The sequence below is a fragment of the Heteronotia binoei genome, chromosome 6 (assembly GCF_032191835.1).
Source record: "Heteronotia binoei isolate CCM8104 ecotype False Entrance Well chromosome 6, APGP_CSIRO_Hbin_v1, whole genome shotgun sequence".
Classification (NCBI taxonomy): domain Eukaryota; kingdom Metazoa; phylum Chordata; class Lepidosauria; order Squamata; family Gekkonidae; genus Heteronotia; species Heteronotia binoei.
Window position 1 is genome coordinate 138,678,255 of NC_083228.1, and position 13,925 is coordinate 138,692,179.

The 13,925-nt window shown below is 47.3% G+C and overlaps 1 protein-coding gene across 1 annotated transcript in view; it reads left to right on the forward strand.

Annotated features, from left to right (window-relative positions):
- Nucleotides 1-13,466, forward strand: part of LOC132574444 (cytochrome P450 2J6-like) — a 52,009-nt gene extending 38,543 nt beyond the window's left edge. Inside the window, exons 8-9 of the mRNA XM_060242798.1 lie at nt 7,667-7,808; nt 12,513-13,466. Of these exons, the coding sequence (XP_060098781.1) occupies nt 7,667-7,808; nt 12,513-12,691 (321 nt within the window). The 3' untranslated portion in view covers nt 12,692-13,466. The remainder of the gene's footprint in view (nt 1-7,666; nt 7,809-12,512) is intronic.
- Nucleotides 13,467-13,925: the final 459 nt, after the last annotated feature.

Consider the following 13,925-nt stretch of genomic DNA (forward strand, 5'->3'; position numbering starts at 1 on the left):
CTTCACATGGCCATTTCTGCTTGCTCCTTTTAGTTGGAGGTGCCAGGGACAAGACCTTCACATGGCCATTTCTGCTTGCTCCTTTTAGTTGGAGGTGCCAGGGACAAGACCTTCACATGACCATTTCTGCTTGCTCCTTTTAGTTGGAGGTGCCAGGGACAAGACCTTCACATGACCATTTCTGCTTGCTCCTTTTAGTTGGAGGTGCCAGGGACAAGACCTTCACATGGCCATTTCTGCTTGATCCTTTTAGTTGGAGGTGCCAGGGACAAGACCTTCACATGACCATTTCTGCTTGCTCCTTTTAGTTGGAGGTGCCAGGGACAAGACCTTCACATGACCATTTCTGCTTGCTCCTTTTAGTTGGAGGTGCCAGGGACAAGACCTTCACATGACCATTTCTGCTTGCTCCTTTTAGTTGGAGGTGCCAGGGACAAGACCTTCACATGGCCATTTCTGCTTGCTCCTTTTAGTTGGAGGTGCCAGGGACAAGACCTTCACATAACCATTTCTGCTTGATCCTTTTAGTTGGAGGTGCCAGGGACAAGACCTTCACATGACCATTTCTGCTTGCTCCTTTTAGTTGGAGGTGCCAGGGACAAGACCTTCACATGGCCATTTCTGCTTGCTCCTTTTAGTTGGAGGTGCCAGGGACAAGACCTTCACATGACCATTTCTGCTTGCTCCTTTTAGTTGGAGGTGCCAGGGACAAGACCTTCACATGGCCATTTCTACTTGATCCTTTTAGTTGGAGGTGCCAGGGACAAGACCTTCACATGGCCATTTCTGCTTGATCCTTTTAGTTGGAGGTGCCAGGGACAAGACCTTCACATGACCATTTCTGCTTGATCCTTTTAGTTGGAGGTGCCAGGGACAAGACCTTCACACGACCATTTCTACTTGGTCCTTTTAGTTGGAGGTGCCAGGGACAAGACCTTCACACGACCATTTCTACTTGGTCCTTTTAGTTGGAGGTGCCAGGGACAAGACCTTCACATGACCATTTCTGCTTGCTCCTTTTAGTTGGAGGTGCCAGGGACAAGACCTTCACATGACCATTTCTGCTTGATCCTTTTAGTTGGAGGTGCCAGGGACAAGACCTTCACATGACCATTTCTACTTGATCCTTTTAGTTTGAGGTGCCAGGGACAAGACCTTCACATGGCCATTTCTGCTTGATCCTTTTAGTTGGAGGTGCCAGGGACAAGACCTTCACATGGCCACTTTTGCTTGCTCCTTTTAGTTGGAGGTGCCAGGGACAAGACCTTCACATGGCCATTTCTGCTTGCTCCTTTTAGTTGGAGGTGCCAGGGACAAGACCTTCACATGGCCATTTCTGCTTGATCCTTTTAGTTGGAGGTGCCAGGGACAAGACCTTCACATGACCATTTCTGCTTGCTCCTTTTAGTTGGAGGTGCCAGGGACAAGACCTTCACACGACCATTTCTGCTTGCTCCTTTTAGTTGGAGGTGCCAGGGACAAGACCTTCACATGGCCATTTCTGCTTGATCCTTTTAGTTGGAGGTGCCAGGGACAAGACCTTCACATGGCCATTTCTGCTTGCTCCTTTTAGTTGGAGGTGCCAGGGACAAGACCTTCACATGGCCATTTCTGCTTGCTCCTTTTAGTTGGAGGTGCCAGGGACAAGACCTTCACATGGCCATTTCTGCTTGCTCCTTTTAGTTGGAGGTGCCAGGGACAAGACCTTCACATGACCATTTCTGCTTGCTCCTTTTAGTTGGAGGTGCCAGGGACAAGACCTTCACATGACCATTTCTGCTTGCTCCTTTTAGTTGGAGGTGCCAGGGACAAGACCTTCACATGGCCATTTCTGCTTGATCCTTTTAGTTGGAGGTGCCAGGGACAAGACCTTCACATGACCATTTCTGCTTGCTCCTTTTAGTTGGAGGTGCCAGGGACAAGACCTTCACATGACCATTTCTGCTTGCTCCTTTTAGTTGGAGGTGCCAGGGACAAGACCTTCACATGACCATTTCTGCTTGCTCCTTTTAGTTGGAGGTGCCAGGGACAAGACCTTCACATGGCCATTTCTGCTTGCTCCTTTTAGTTGGAGGTGCCAGGGACAAGACCTTCACATAACCATTTCTGCTTGATCCTTTTAGTTGGAGGTGCCAGGGACAAGACCTTCACATGACCATTTCTGCTTGCTCCTTTTAGTTGGAGGTGCCAGGGACAAGACCTTCACATGGCCATTTCTGCTTGCTCCTTTTAGTTGGAGGTGCCAGGGACAAGACCTTCACATGACCATTTCTGCTTGCTCCTTTTAGTTGGAGGTGCCAGGGACAAGACCTTCACATGGCCATTTCTACTTGATCCTTTTAGTTGGAGGTGCCAGGGACAAGACCTTCACATGGCCATTTCTGCTTGCTCCTTTTAGTTGGAGGTGCCAGGGACAAGACCTTCACATAACCATTTCTGCTTAATCCTTTTAGTTGGAGGTACCAGGGACAAGACCTTCACATGACCATTTCTACTTGATCCTTTTAGTTGGAGGTACCAGGGACAAGACCTTCACATGACCGTTTCTACTTGATTCTTTTAGTTGGAGGTGCCAGGGACAAGACCTTCACATGACCATTTCTGCTTGATCCTTTTAGTTGGAGGTGCCAGGGACAAGACCTTCACCTGACCATTTCTACTTGATCCTTTTAGTTGGAGGTACCAGGGTCAAGACCTTCACCTGACCATTTCTACTTGATCCTTTTAGTTGGAGGTGCCAGGGACAAGACCTTCACCTGACCATTTCTACTTGATCCTTTTAGTTGGAAGTTCCAGTGACAAGACCTTCACATGACCATTTCTGCTTGCTCCTTTTAGTTGGAGGTGCCAGGGACAAGACCTTCACATGGCCTGACCATTTCCGCTTGATCCTTTTAGTTGGAGGTGCCAGGGACAAGACCTTGCGCATGCGAGAAAGATGCTCTACTACTGAGTTATGGCTCCCGCCTCATGGCTCTGTTAAAGCAGAGTAGGAGGGATGAGTGCCACCATACAATTTCAATAGGAGCCAATTTTTAGACACTGTAATTGGCTCTTCTTCAGCTTTTACAATTGTTTAATTTGTCCCTGCTGGGCTCTGAGGAGCGCAGGTGCCGGCTGCTGTCGTGTTTCGCAGATCTGTAACAGACCCGGGGAAGGCAAAACTGGCGAGGCAGCATCTGTGCTCCATGGAGGTTGCGTTCCATCGGGGAAGGCAGGCTCCAAGGAGCACACACACTGCGCGTGTGGAGAAGGGGCACCTACCGGCGCCCTCTAGGCCAGGTGGTGCCCTACGCGGCCCCCTACTTGGCCAACTCCCACCAGCCATGAGTACAGTCCATGCATTTGACTGTTTCTGTGGTAGACCTTCTCCCTGTACTTTGATTAGGGATTGGCTTAGCAGTCAAATTGCTACTGAAATAGTTTCCAAGCCCACATCCAAACACTGGACCTAGGGTTGCCAATCCCCAGGTCGGGGCAGGGGATCCCCCGGTTTGGAGACCCTCCCCCCGCTTCAGGGTCATCAGAAAGTGGGGGGAGGGGAGGGAAATGTCAGCTGGGAACTCTATTATTCCCTATGGAGATTTATTCCCATAGAAAATCATGGAGAATTGATCCATGGGTATCTGCGGCTCTGGGGGGGGGGCTGTTTTCTGGGATAGAGGCACCAAATTTTCAGTATAGCATCTAGTGCTGCTCCCCAAAATACCCCCCCAAGTTTCAAAAAGATTGGACTAGGGGTTCCAATTCTATGAGCCCCAAAAGAAGGTGCCCCTATCCTTCAAGGAAGGCATTGAAAAGGTGTGCCGTCCCTTTAAATGTGATGGCCAGAACTCCCTTTGGAGTTCAATTATGCTTGTCACAGCCTTGATCTTGGCTCCACCCCTAATGTCTCCTGGCTCCACCCCCAAAATCTCCTGGCTCCACCCCCAAAGTCCCCAGATATTTCTTGAATTGGACTTGGCAACCCTATCTGGACCAGATTACACTCTCAACAATATCACAAGGATTGTGAAAGGCTCTGAATTGCTCGTTAACCTTCTAGATTCAAGTCCAGAAGCACGGTGATTTTGGGGGTGGGTATAAACTTGAAGGAAGAGCCAATGCTCCCTTCAACAGATGCAAGTAGGAATGGAGACAAAATAGACCAAAGAAAAGCTAAGCATTTGATCTTAAATATAGTTACCCCAGTCAGAATAACATATGCTAAACACTGGAAGCGGGCAGAAGTGCCTTCAAAAGTAGAATTTTTTTTTTTTAATATGCAAAAAAAATGTATTGAAAAAATTGCTTCACTTACAATCAGCATTAGAAATATATCAAATTGTGACATACAGGATTTTGAGGTAAAATACTATTATTCATAAGGTAAGTCACAACCGGTAACCAAGGTATCATAACTTTTACCTCAAAAGTCTGAGGAGAACACTGTGAAGTGAATAAACCAGTTTCGTTAAAATAAAATAATCCCATATTTTGTCCTTCCAGTTCTTCAAAGATGGAGGATATTTATCTTTTCACTTTGTTGCTAGTTCAGTTTTTGCAACAGCGAACAGAATAGATATAACATCTTTTTTCCCTAAAGAAGAACTTTCGGGAAAAAATACCGGAAACAGCAGAAATGGACATTTTGACTGGTATTCTGAAAGAAAGCGCCAATTAAGATATAAAGGAACTTTGGACTTCACTATACGAATGGATTAAAACAATCTTTTGAGTATAGAAGACTTTGTATTATGATATGATTTAGACCTCCATAGCAACTAGAATTGTAGTTACTTTATTTATTTTATTTACTTTGGATTTATATGTCGCCCACTCTGAAAGCGGACTCTGGGTGGCTAACGGTCATAATAAAACAATTTGAATTACAGTTGTAAAAGGATAAAAACATACATAAACAATTTAAAACCAAACGTTTGGTGCTATGAAAAAGATTTTGTAACACAGGTGGTTTATATAGATACCTCAGTTCTCCGTTTTTCTGTTAATCTGTTAGCGGTCTTACAGACAGTATTGCTCAACAGCATAGCAGTGGCCTCCTCATCCCACATTAGTTGTTGTAGGTAGGGTTGCCAAGTCCTCTTCAACCCCCAGTGGGGGACATTTGGGCACACGATAAATGACATCACCTGGAAGTGATATCATCAAAATGGCAGTGCCTGCACGGGGCCGCTCTAAGCGTTTCCAGGAAAACTCTATGGTTTTCCCCAGATGCTCTAGCCAAAAGTACCATAGAGTTTTAACCTCCCAAATGACTAGACCATCCGCGAAAACCATAGAGTTTCCCGGAACCGCCTAGAGTGGCCCTGTGCAGGCGCTGTCATTTTGATGATGTCACATCCGAGTGGCGGCATCGCAGGGAGAGATTCCCCCCACCGGCCCAATGCGGGGAGGCTGGTTGAGAACCTCCCGGGCAGGAGATTCCCCACCCGGACTGGGGGGGTTGGCAGTCCTAGTTGTAGGCCTGTCAAAAGAGTTTGGTTTTACAGGCCCTGCAGAATTGGGAGAGGTCCCGCAGGGTTCTTGTGGCCTCTGGGAGAGCATTCTATTGCGTCGGTGCTGCCACTGAAAAGGCCCTGGCCCGTGTAGAGCTTAGTCTGGTCTCACTTTGTCCAGGGATGGATACCAGATTTTGGGCTCCCGAACGCAGTGCTCTCTGGGGTATATATGGGGAAAGGCAGTCCCTTAGGTCCCTGGCCATATAGGGCTTTGAAGGTCAATACCAACACTTTGAAATTACAATTAATAACCTTATGATGGTAATATACGCTTTTTAAAAAGGAACTGTGGTAACAGATTTACAGGTATTATGAATGGCAATGTAGGAATTGAGATAGTAGAAATGTTTATGCTATTGAATTTAAGTTTCTTCTTTATTACCTTCTCCCATTTCCCCTTTCTCTCCTTGCATCCCTTTTTGAAACCCAATAAATATAATTGAAACGAGGCCTGGAGAACTAGGAGTCTTCACTGGACTGAGGAAGTTTTGAAGAAACACTATAAAGTAACGATATCCAGAAGAGCCAGGGCTTTTTTTTTTTTTTAGCAGGAACTCCTTTGCATATTAGGCCACACACCCCTGATGTAGCCAATCCTCCTGGAGCTTCCAGCAGGCCCTGTACGAAGAGCCCTGTCAGGAATTCTAGCAGGACCTCCTTTGCATATTAGGCCACACACCCCCTGATGTAGCCAATCCTCATGGAGCTTCCAGTAGGCCCTGTACGAAGAGCCCTGTCAGGAATTCTAGCAGGACCTCCTTTGCATATTAGGCCACACCCCCTGATGTAGCCAATCCTCCTGGAGCTTACAGCAGGCCCTGTACGAAGAGCCCTGTCAGGAATTCTAGCAGGACCTCCTTTGCATATTAGGCCACACACCCCTGATGTAGCCAATCCTTCAAGAGCTTTCAGTAGGCCCTGTACGAAGAGCCCTGTCAGGAATTCTAGCAGGACCTCCTTTGCCTATTAGGCCACACACCCCTGATGTAGCCAATCCTTCAAGAGCTTTCAGTAGGCCCTGTACGAAGAGCCCTGTCAGGAATTCTAGCAGGACCTCCTTTGCATATTAGGCCACACACCCCTGATGTAGCCAATCCTCCAAGAGCTTTCAGTAGGCCCTGTACGAAGAGCCCTGTCAGGAATTCTAGCAGGACCTCCTTTGCATATTAGGCCACACACCCCTGATGTAGCCAATCCTCCTGGAGCTGACAGTAGGCCCTGTACGAAGAGCCCTGTCAGGAATTCTAGCAGGACCTCCTTTGCATATTAGGCCACACACCCCTGATGTAGCCAATCCTCCTGGAGCTTCCAGCAGGCCCTGTACGAAGAGCCCTGTCAGGAATTCTAGCAGGACCTCCTTTGCATATTAGGCCACACACCCCTGATGTAGCCAATCCTCCTGGAGCTTCCAGCAGGCCCTGTACGAAGAGCCCTGTCAGGAATTCTAGCAGGACCTCCTTTGCATATTAGGCCACACACCCCTGATGTAGCCAATCCTCCTGGAGCTTACAGGAGGCCCTGCACTAAGAGCCCTGTAAGGAATTCTAGCAGGACCTCCTTTGCATATTAGGCCACACACCCCTGATGTAGCCAATCCTCCTGGAGCTTCCAGCAGGCCCTGTACGAAGAACCCTGTGAGCTCTTGGAGGACTGGCTACATCAAGGGTGTGTGACCCAGGGGTGGAATTCTAGCAGAAGCTCCTTTGCATATTAGGCCACACAGCCCTGATGTAGCCAATCCTCCTGGAGCTTACAGGAGGCCCTGTATTAAGAACCCTGTAAGCTCTTAGAGGATTGGCTGCATCAGGGGTGTGTGGCCTAATATGCAAAGGAGTTCCTGCTACAATAAAAGACCCAAGAAGGGCTTTTAAAGGAGGTTAATCCAGGCGTTTGATGGTCACCATAATGAGTTGGGTCATAGCTACAATACGTTCTTTTAGGATGATTTTGAAAACTGGCTCTACCCAGATTCGTCTAATTCTGTGCCTATCAGCCCCTGAGTCTCCATGTGGAAAGAAGAGCAGTAAATAAATCTTTTTAACTGATAATTATTATACGTATTTCCTTGAAATCTACTGGTGGAGGTCTTACTGATGAGGGCCACTTGGCTTTTCCTCTCAGTTTCTCTGAGGGAGAAAACTTAATTCTTGGCTTTGCTCCCACAGGGCACTGTTGTACTCCCAAGCATCGCTTCTGCCTTGCATGACCCTAATGAATGGGAAACACCTCAACAGTTCAACCCAAGCCACTTCCTGGACAAAGATGGGGATTTCACCTGCCCAGAAGCCTTTGTTCCATTTTCTATAGGTGACTGCACTGATGTTTACCAGCTATTTCCGTAAAATGGGGCCTGAAGCTCAGGTTTAAAAGAATACATAAGAACATAAGAGAAGGCATGTTGGATCAGGCCAGTGGCCCATCCAGTCCACCACTGTGTGTCACATAAGAACATAAGAGAAGCCATGTTGGATCAGGCCAACAGCCCATCCAGTCCAACACTCTGAGTCACATAAGAACATAAGAGAAGGCATGTTGGATCAGGCCAGTGGCCCATCCAGTCCAACACTCTGTGTCACATAAGAACATAAGAGAAGGCATGTTGGATCAGGCCAGTGGCCCATCCAGTCCACCACTGTGTGTCACATAAGAACATAAGAGAAGCCATGTTGGATCAGGCCAACAGCCCATCCAGTCCAACACTCTGTGTCACATAAGAACATAAGAGAAGGCTTGTTGGATCAGGCCAACAGCCCATCCAGTCCAACACTCTGTGTCACATAAGAACATAAGAGAAGCCATGTTGGATCAGGCCAATGGCCCATCCAGTCCAACACTCTGTGTCACATAAGAGAAGCCATTTCAAGGACAACCTCTGCCAGAGCTATGGCTGACCCAAGGCCATTCCAGCAGGTGCAAGTGGAGGAGTGGGGAGTCAAACCCAGTTCTCCCAGATAAGAGTCCGCACACTTAACCACTGCACCAAACTGGCTCTCATGCCCGTGAAAGCGGTGCCGGTACGGGCAGGATCTTTGAACATGCTCACCTTCCCAGCCAAACTGCGCAATGACACACTTGGATTGCATTCTTTCTGAACAGGATCCTACCAAAGATGGTTCTGGGAAGACTGTAGTGTGGATGGGGAAAACGCTATTGGATTACAAAGGAAGACTGAGCGCATGCTGGGCTGTGATTGTACCTCTGTCCAGTGTCGTTTAGCAATCTTGTGCTTTGTTATATCATGCTGCATTCAATGCCTGGACAACAAAATGTATGAATGAAAACCCACATCGATTGAGGAAACCGGCCCCTGTTTTCATTGGTAAAGTGAACACGTGGGCTTTTTCTAACAAACAAAGTAGTTTGTTCTAGGTCAAGTTTGATGTAGCGGTGAAGTGTGTGGACTCTTATCTGGGAGAACCGGGTTTGATCCCTCCCCTCCTCCACTTGCACCTGCTGGAATGGCCTTGGGTCAGCCATGGCTCTGGCAGAGGTTGTCCTCGAAAGGGCAGACTCTTATCTGGGAGAACTGGGTTTGATTCCCCACTCCTCCACTTGCAGCTGCTGGAATGGCCTTGGGTCAGCCATGGCTCTGGCAGAGGTTGTCCTTGAAAGGGCAGCTGCTGGGAGAGCCCTCTCCAGCCCCACCCACCTCACAGGGTGTCTGTTGTGGGGGAGGAAGGCAAAGGAGATTGTGAGCCGCTCTGAGACTCTTCGGAGTGGAGGGCGGGATATAAATCCAATATCTTCTTCTTCTTCTTCATTTTTTTTCCTGAGCTGAGACAAAGACGCGTGAGCTGGAGGCTAAAGAGTTGTGAGCTAGCTCACACTAACTCAGCTTAGAGGGAACTCTGGTGGTGACAGGCACTATTTCAGGGTTGCCAGCTTCTAGGTAGGTAGGAAACCTACGCTGAACATGAGTCAGCAGTGTGATGCGGTGGCTAAAAAGGCAAATGCAATGTTGGGCTGTATCAGCGGAAGTCTAGTGTCCAGATTACGTGAAGTGATGGTATCGCTTTACTCTGCTCTAGTAAGACCTCACCTGGAGTATTCTGCTCAGTTTGGGGCACCACATTTTAAGAAGGATATAGACAAGCTGGAATGGGTCCAGAGGAGGGCGACGAAGATGGTAAGGGGTCTGGAGACCAAGTCCTATGAGAAAGGTTGAAGGAGCTGGGCATGTTTAACCTGGAAAGGAGGCGGCTGAAAAGTGACATGATCACCATCTTCAAGGACTTGAAGGGCTGTCATTTAGAGGATGGTGTGGAATTGTTTTCTGCGGCCCCATAAGGTAGGACCAGAACCAATGGGTTGAAATTAAACCAAAAGAGTTTCCGGCTCAACATTAAGAAGAACTTCCTGACTGTTAAAGTGATTCCTCAGTGGAACAGGCTTTCTCGGGAGGTGGTGGGCTGTCCTTCTTTGGAGGTTTTTAAACAGAGAACTAGATGGCCATCTGACAGCAATGAAGATCCTGTGCATTTAGGGGGAGGTATTTGTGAGTTTCCTGCATTGTACAGCGGGTTGGACCCTGGAGATTTCTTAAATCTTCGTTCGCGAAGTCAAGCCGAGACAGGGGGTTGGACCCTGGAGATCCCTTCCAATTCTGTGATACTGTGAAAAACACAACCACCAGGTTATAGTGACAAAAATGACTAATAATTACCAATAATTAATACAATTGCAATATTCATATGCATAATCTATCAAACTAACTGTAGAGTAAACCAATTGCTTAAAGCTTAAAGCAATACTCAGCTGAACATCCAGACGCTGCCGTTCCAATATCATCCCTTATATCAAAAGTACTTATAAAGTACTCATATCATCGCTTGAATCAAAAGGAAGTACTTCTTCACCCAAAGGGTGATTAACATGTGGAATTCACTGCCACAGGAGGTGGTGGTGGCCACAAGCATGGCCACCTTCAAGAGGGGTTTAGATAAAAATATGGAGCAGAGGTCCATCAGTGGCTATTAGCCACAGTGTGTTTGTGTGTGTGTGTATGTATGTGTATATATATTATATATATATATATATATATATATATATATATATATATATATATATATATATATATATATATATATATATATATATATTGGCCACTGTGTGACACAGAGGGACTAGATGGGCCATTGGCCTGATCCAACATGGCTTCTCTTATGTTCTTGTAATGTTCTTATGTGACTCAGAGTGTTGGACTGGATGGGCCGTTGGCCTGATCCAACATGGCCTCTCTTATGTTCTTATGTGACACAGAGTGTTGGACTGGAGGAGCCACTGGCCTGATCCAACATGGCTTCTCTTATGTTCTTACGTGACACAGAGTGTTGGACTGGAGGGGCCATTGGCCTGATCCAACATGGCTTCTCTTATGTTCTTATGTCACACAGAGTGTTGGACTGGATGGGCCATTGGCCTGATCCAACATGGCTTCTCTTATGTTCTTATGTTCCTTTCTTTTGGAAGACCTTTCTCCTGAAGGGATACAAAATTCTCTTCATCCCGGCGTACAAGAGCCAGTTTGGTGTAGTGGTTAAGTGTGCGGACTCTTATCTGGGAGAACCGGGTTTGATTCCCCACTCCTCCACTTGCACCTGCTGAAATGGCCTTGGGTCAGCCATAGCTCTGGCAGAGGTTGTCCTTGAAAGGGCAGCTGCTGTGAGAGCTCTCTCCAGCCCCACCCACCTCACAGGGTGTCTGTTGTGGGGGAGGAAGATAAAGGAGATTGTGAGCCGCTCTGAGACTCTTCGGAGTGGAGGGCGGGATATAAATCCAATATCATCATCATCATCATCAACAATCACAATTTATGAAAAGCCAAGGACAGGCCATCGACTTCAATCACCTGTTTCAAGGGTTTCTTCTACAAGGGATATTCCAAATTCACAAACATTTCCAAAGGAAACAGTTTTTCAGCAAAGTTCATATGGGATGATATTGTAATGGCAGCATCTGGATACTGAATTGAGCATTGCTTTAAGCAATTGGTTTAATTAGCGAGCCAGTTTGGTGTAAAGTGTGCAGACTCTTATCTGGGAGAACCAGGTTTGATTCTCCACTCCTCCACTTGCAGCTGCTGGAATGGCCTTGGGTCAGCCATAGCTCTGGTAGAGGTTGTCCTTGAAAGGGCAGCTGCTGTGAGAGTCCTCTCAGCCCCACCCACCTCACAGGGTGTCTGTTGTGGGGGAGGAGGATAAAGGAGATTGTGAGTCGCTCTGAGACTCTTCGGAGTGGAGGGCGGGATATAAATCCAATATCTTCATCTACCTCACAGGGTGTCTATTGTGGGGGGAGAAGATGTAGGAGATTGTGAGCCGCTCTGAGTCTCTGATTCAGAGAGAAGAGCGGGGTATAAATCTGCAGTCTTCTTCTTCTTTAATCTACTGTTAGTTTGCTAGATTGTGTATATGAATATTGCAATTGTATTATTAGTAATCATTAGTAATTTTTGTCACAATGACCCAGCGGTTGTTTTTTTCTATATTCCTAAATGACATCTCTCACTTGTAGTTTTAACTTCCAGGTGTATCAAAATATTGTATCTATATATTACTATATTATACCATACAACATTCCAAAAGTACAATACAAAAATAAACTCACAACAGCAGAAAATTTATAACAAGAACCAATGCTGTTCCACTGGACCCCGAATAACAGACACGATAAACCCAACGGACATAATTAACTATATATAGTCCGTTTCAAACTGTACGTTCTTCTTCAAGGGTTAATTTCAGTCAGTGTCCAAAAATGGAGAGTTCCTGGAACTACAACCCATCCCCAGACGATAGCGGTTTGTTCCCCTGGAGAAAAATGACTGTGTTGGAGGAGGTGTATGACTTTATACTATGCTGAGGTCCCCCTCCCCAAATCTTGCCTTTTCTGGGTTCCACCCCCTCTCCCAGTCTCCAGGAACTTTTCCAAACCAGAGTTGGCAACCCTATTTACAACAAAGGGGCAATCTGGGGGCCTTCATCCCTCTCCTCTTCTTTCCCCCTCCCACAGGAAACCGGATGTGCCTGGGAGATAATCTGGCAAGGACGGAGCTCTTCGTTTTCTTCTCCAACCTCCTGAAGGCCTTCTCTTTCCGTTTCCCAGACGGAGTGGAAGACATAAACATGGAACCCATTTGGGGGGGCACGTTGCAGCCTCACTATTTCGAGATCTGCGCCGAACCTCGCTAAGCTTCATGCGGCTGAGACGGAGGGGACTTGGGAAGCCCCGTGACGGCCGTGCAGTACAGAGAGTTCAAGCGTCTAATTTCCTGCTGGAAGAGTCTTTGGAATTGTGAGAATCTCCGGTTTTGTCAGAAGGCATCATTCCGTTTCCTCGTGCCTCCTGAGGAAACACCTTAATTCTTCTTTACAGTGTATTTCCCAGGTTTATTGTAGACTGCAAGTCTTAGGGGTGAGGGCCACATCATCCGAAGACTGGAAGATGGCACCAGTGAGAGCCAGTTTGGTGTAGTGGTTAAGTGTGCGGACTCTTATCTGGGAGAACCGGGTTTGATTCCCCTACTCCTCCACTTGCACCTGCTGGAATGGCCTTGGGTCAGCCATAGCTCTGGCAGAGGTTGTCCTTGAAAGGGCAGCTGCTGGGAGAGCCCTCTCAGCCCCACCCACCTCACAGGGTGTCTGTTGTGGGGGAGGAAGATAAAGGAGATGGTGAGCCGCTCTGAGAGTCGGAGTGGAGGGCAGGATATAGATCCAATATCTTCTTCTACTTCTTCTTCACCACAAAGCTCAGTTCTGTGATGATTCTGCTGCCACCTTAGGCAGCCAAAGAATCCCTGTTGACCTACCATCCTTGTTTGAGATCAGTGGTCCTCATGACTTCCAGATTTATGTTCGTGGCTGGAAAGGGGTGGGAATATCTCTGGGGTAAAAAGAGTACGCTCACCCTTTCCGTGCTGAGACCCAGTTGAGGTGGTAGACAATAAAGATATACAATGCCACTGAATATGCCTTTTGTCTTATTTATATTAATATTTGCTGTCTTTTTATATGTATCAAAATAGTACTGTTCCCTTTGGCAGAGAACAGCTGCTGCATTCCAAGAGGCTCCCTCCATTTAGCCTGGAGAGGAGGCGGCTGAAGAAGAAGAAGAATTGCAGATTTATATCCCGCCCTTCTCCCTGAATCAGAGACTCAAAGCGGCTTACAATCTCCTATGTCTTCTCCCCTCACAACAGACACCCTGTGAGGTGGGTGGGGCTGGAGAGGGCTCTCACAGCAGCTGCCCTTTCAAGGACAACCTCTGCCAGAGCTATGGCTGACCCAAGGCCATTCCAGCAGGTACAAGTGGAGGAGTGGGGAATCAAACCCGGTTCTCCCAGATAAGAGTCCGCACACTTAACCACTACACCAAACTGGCTGAGGGGTGATACGATCACCATCTGGGGAAGGCAATGGCAAACGA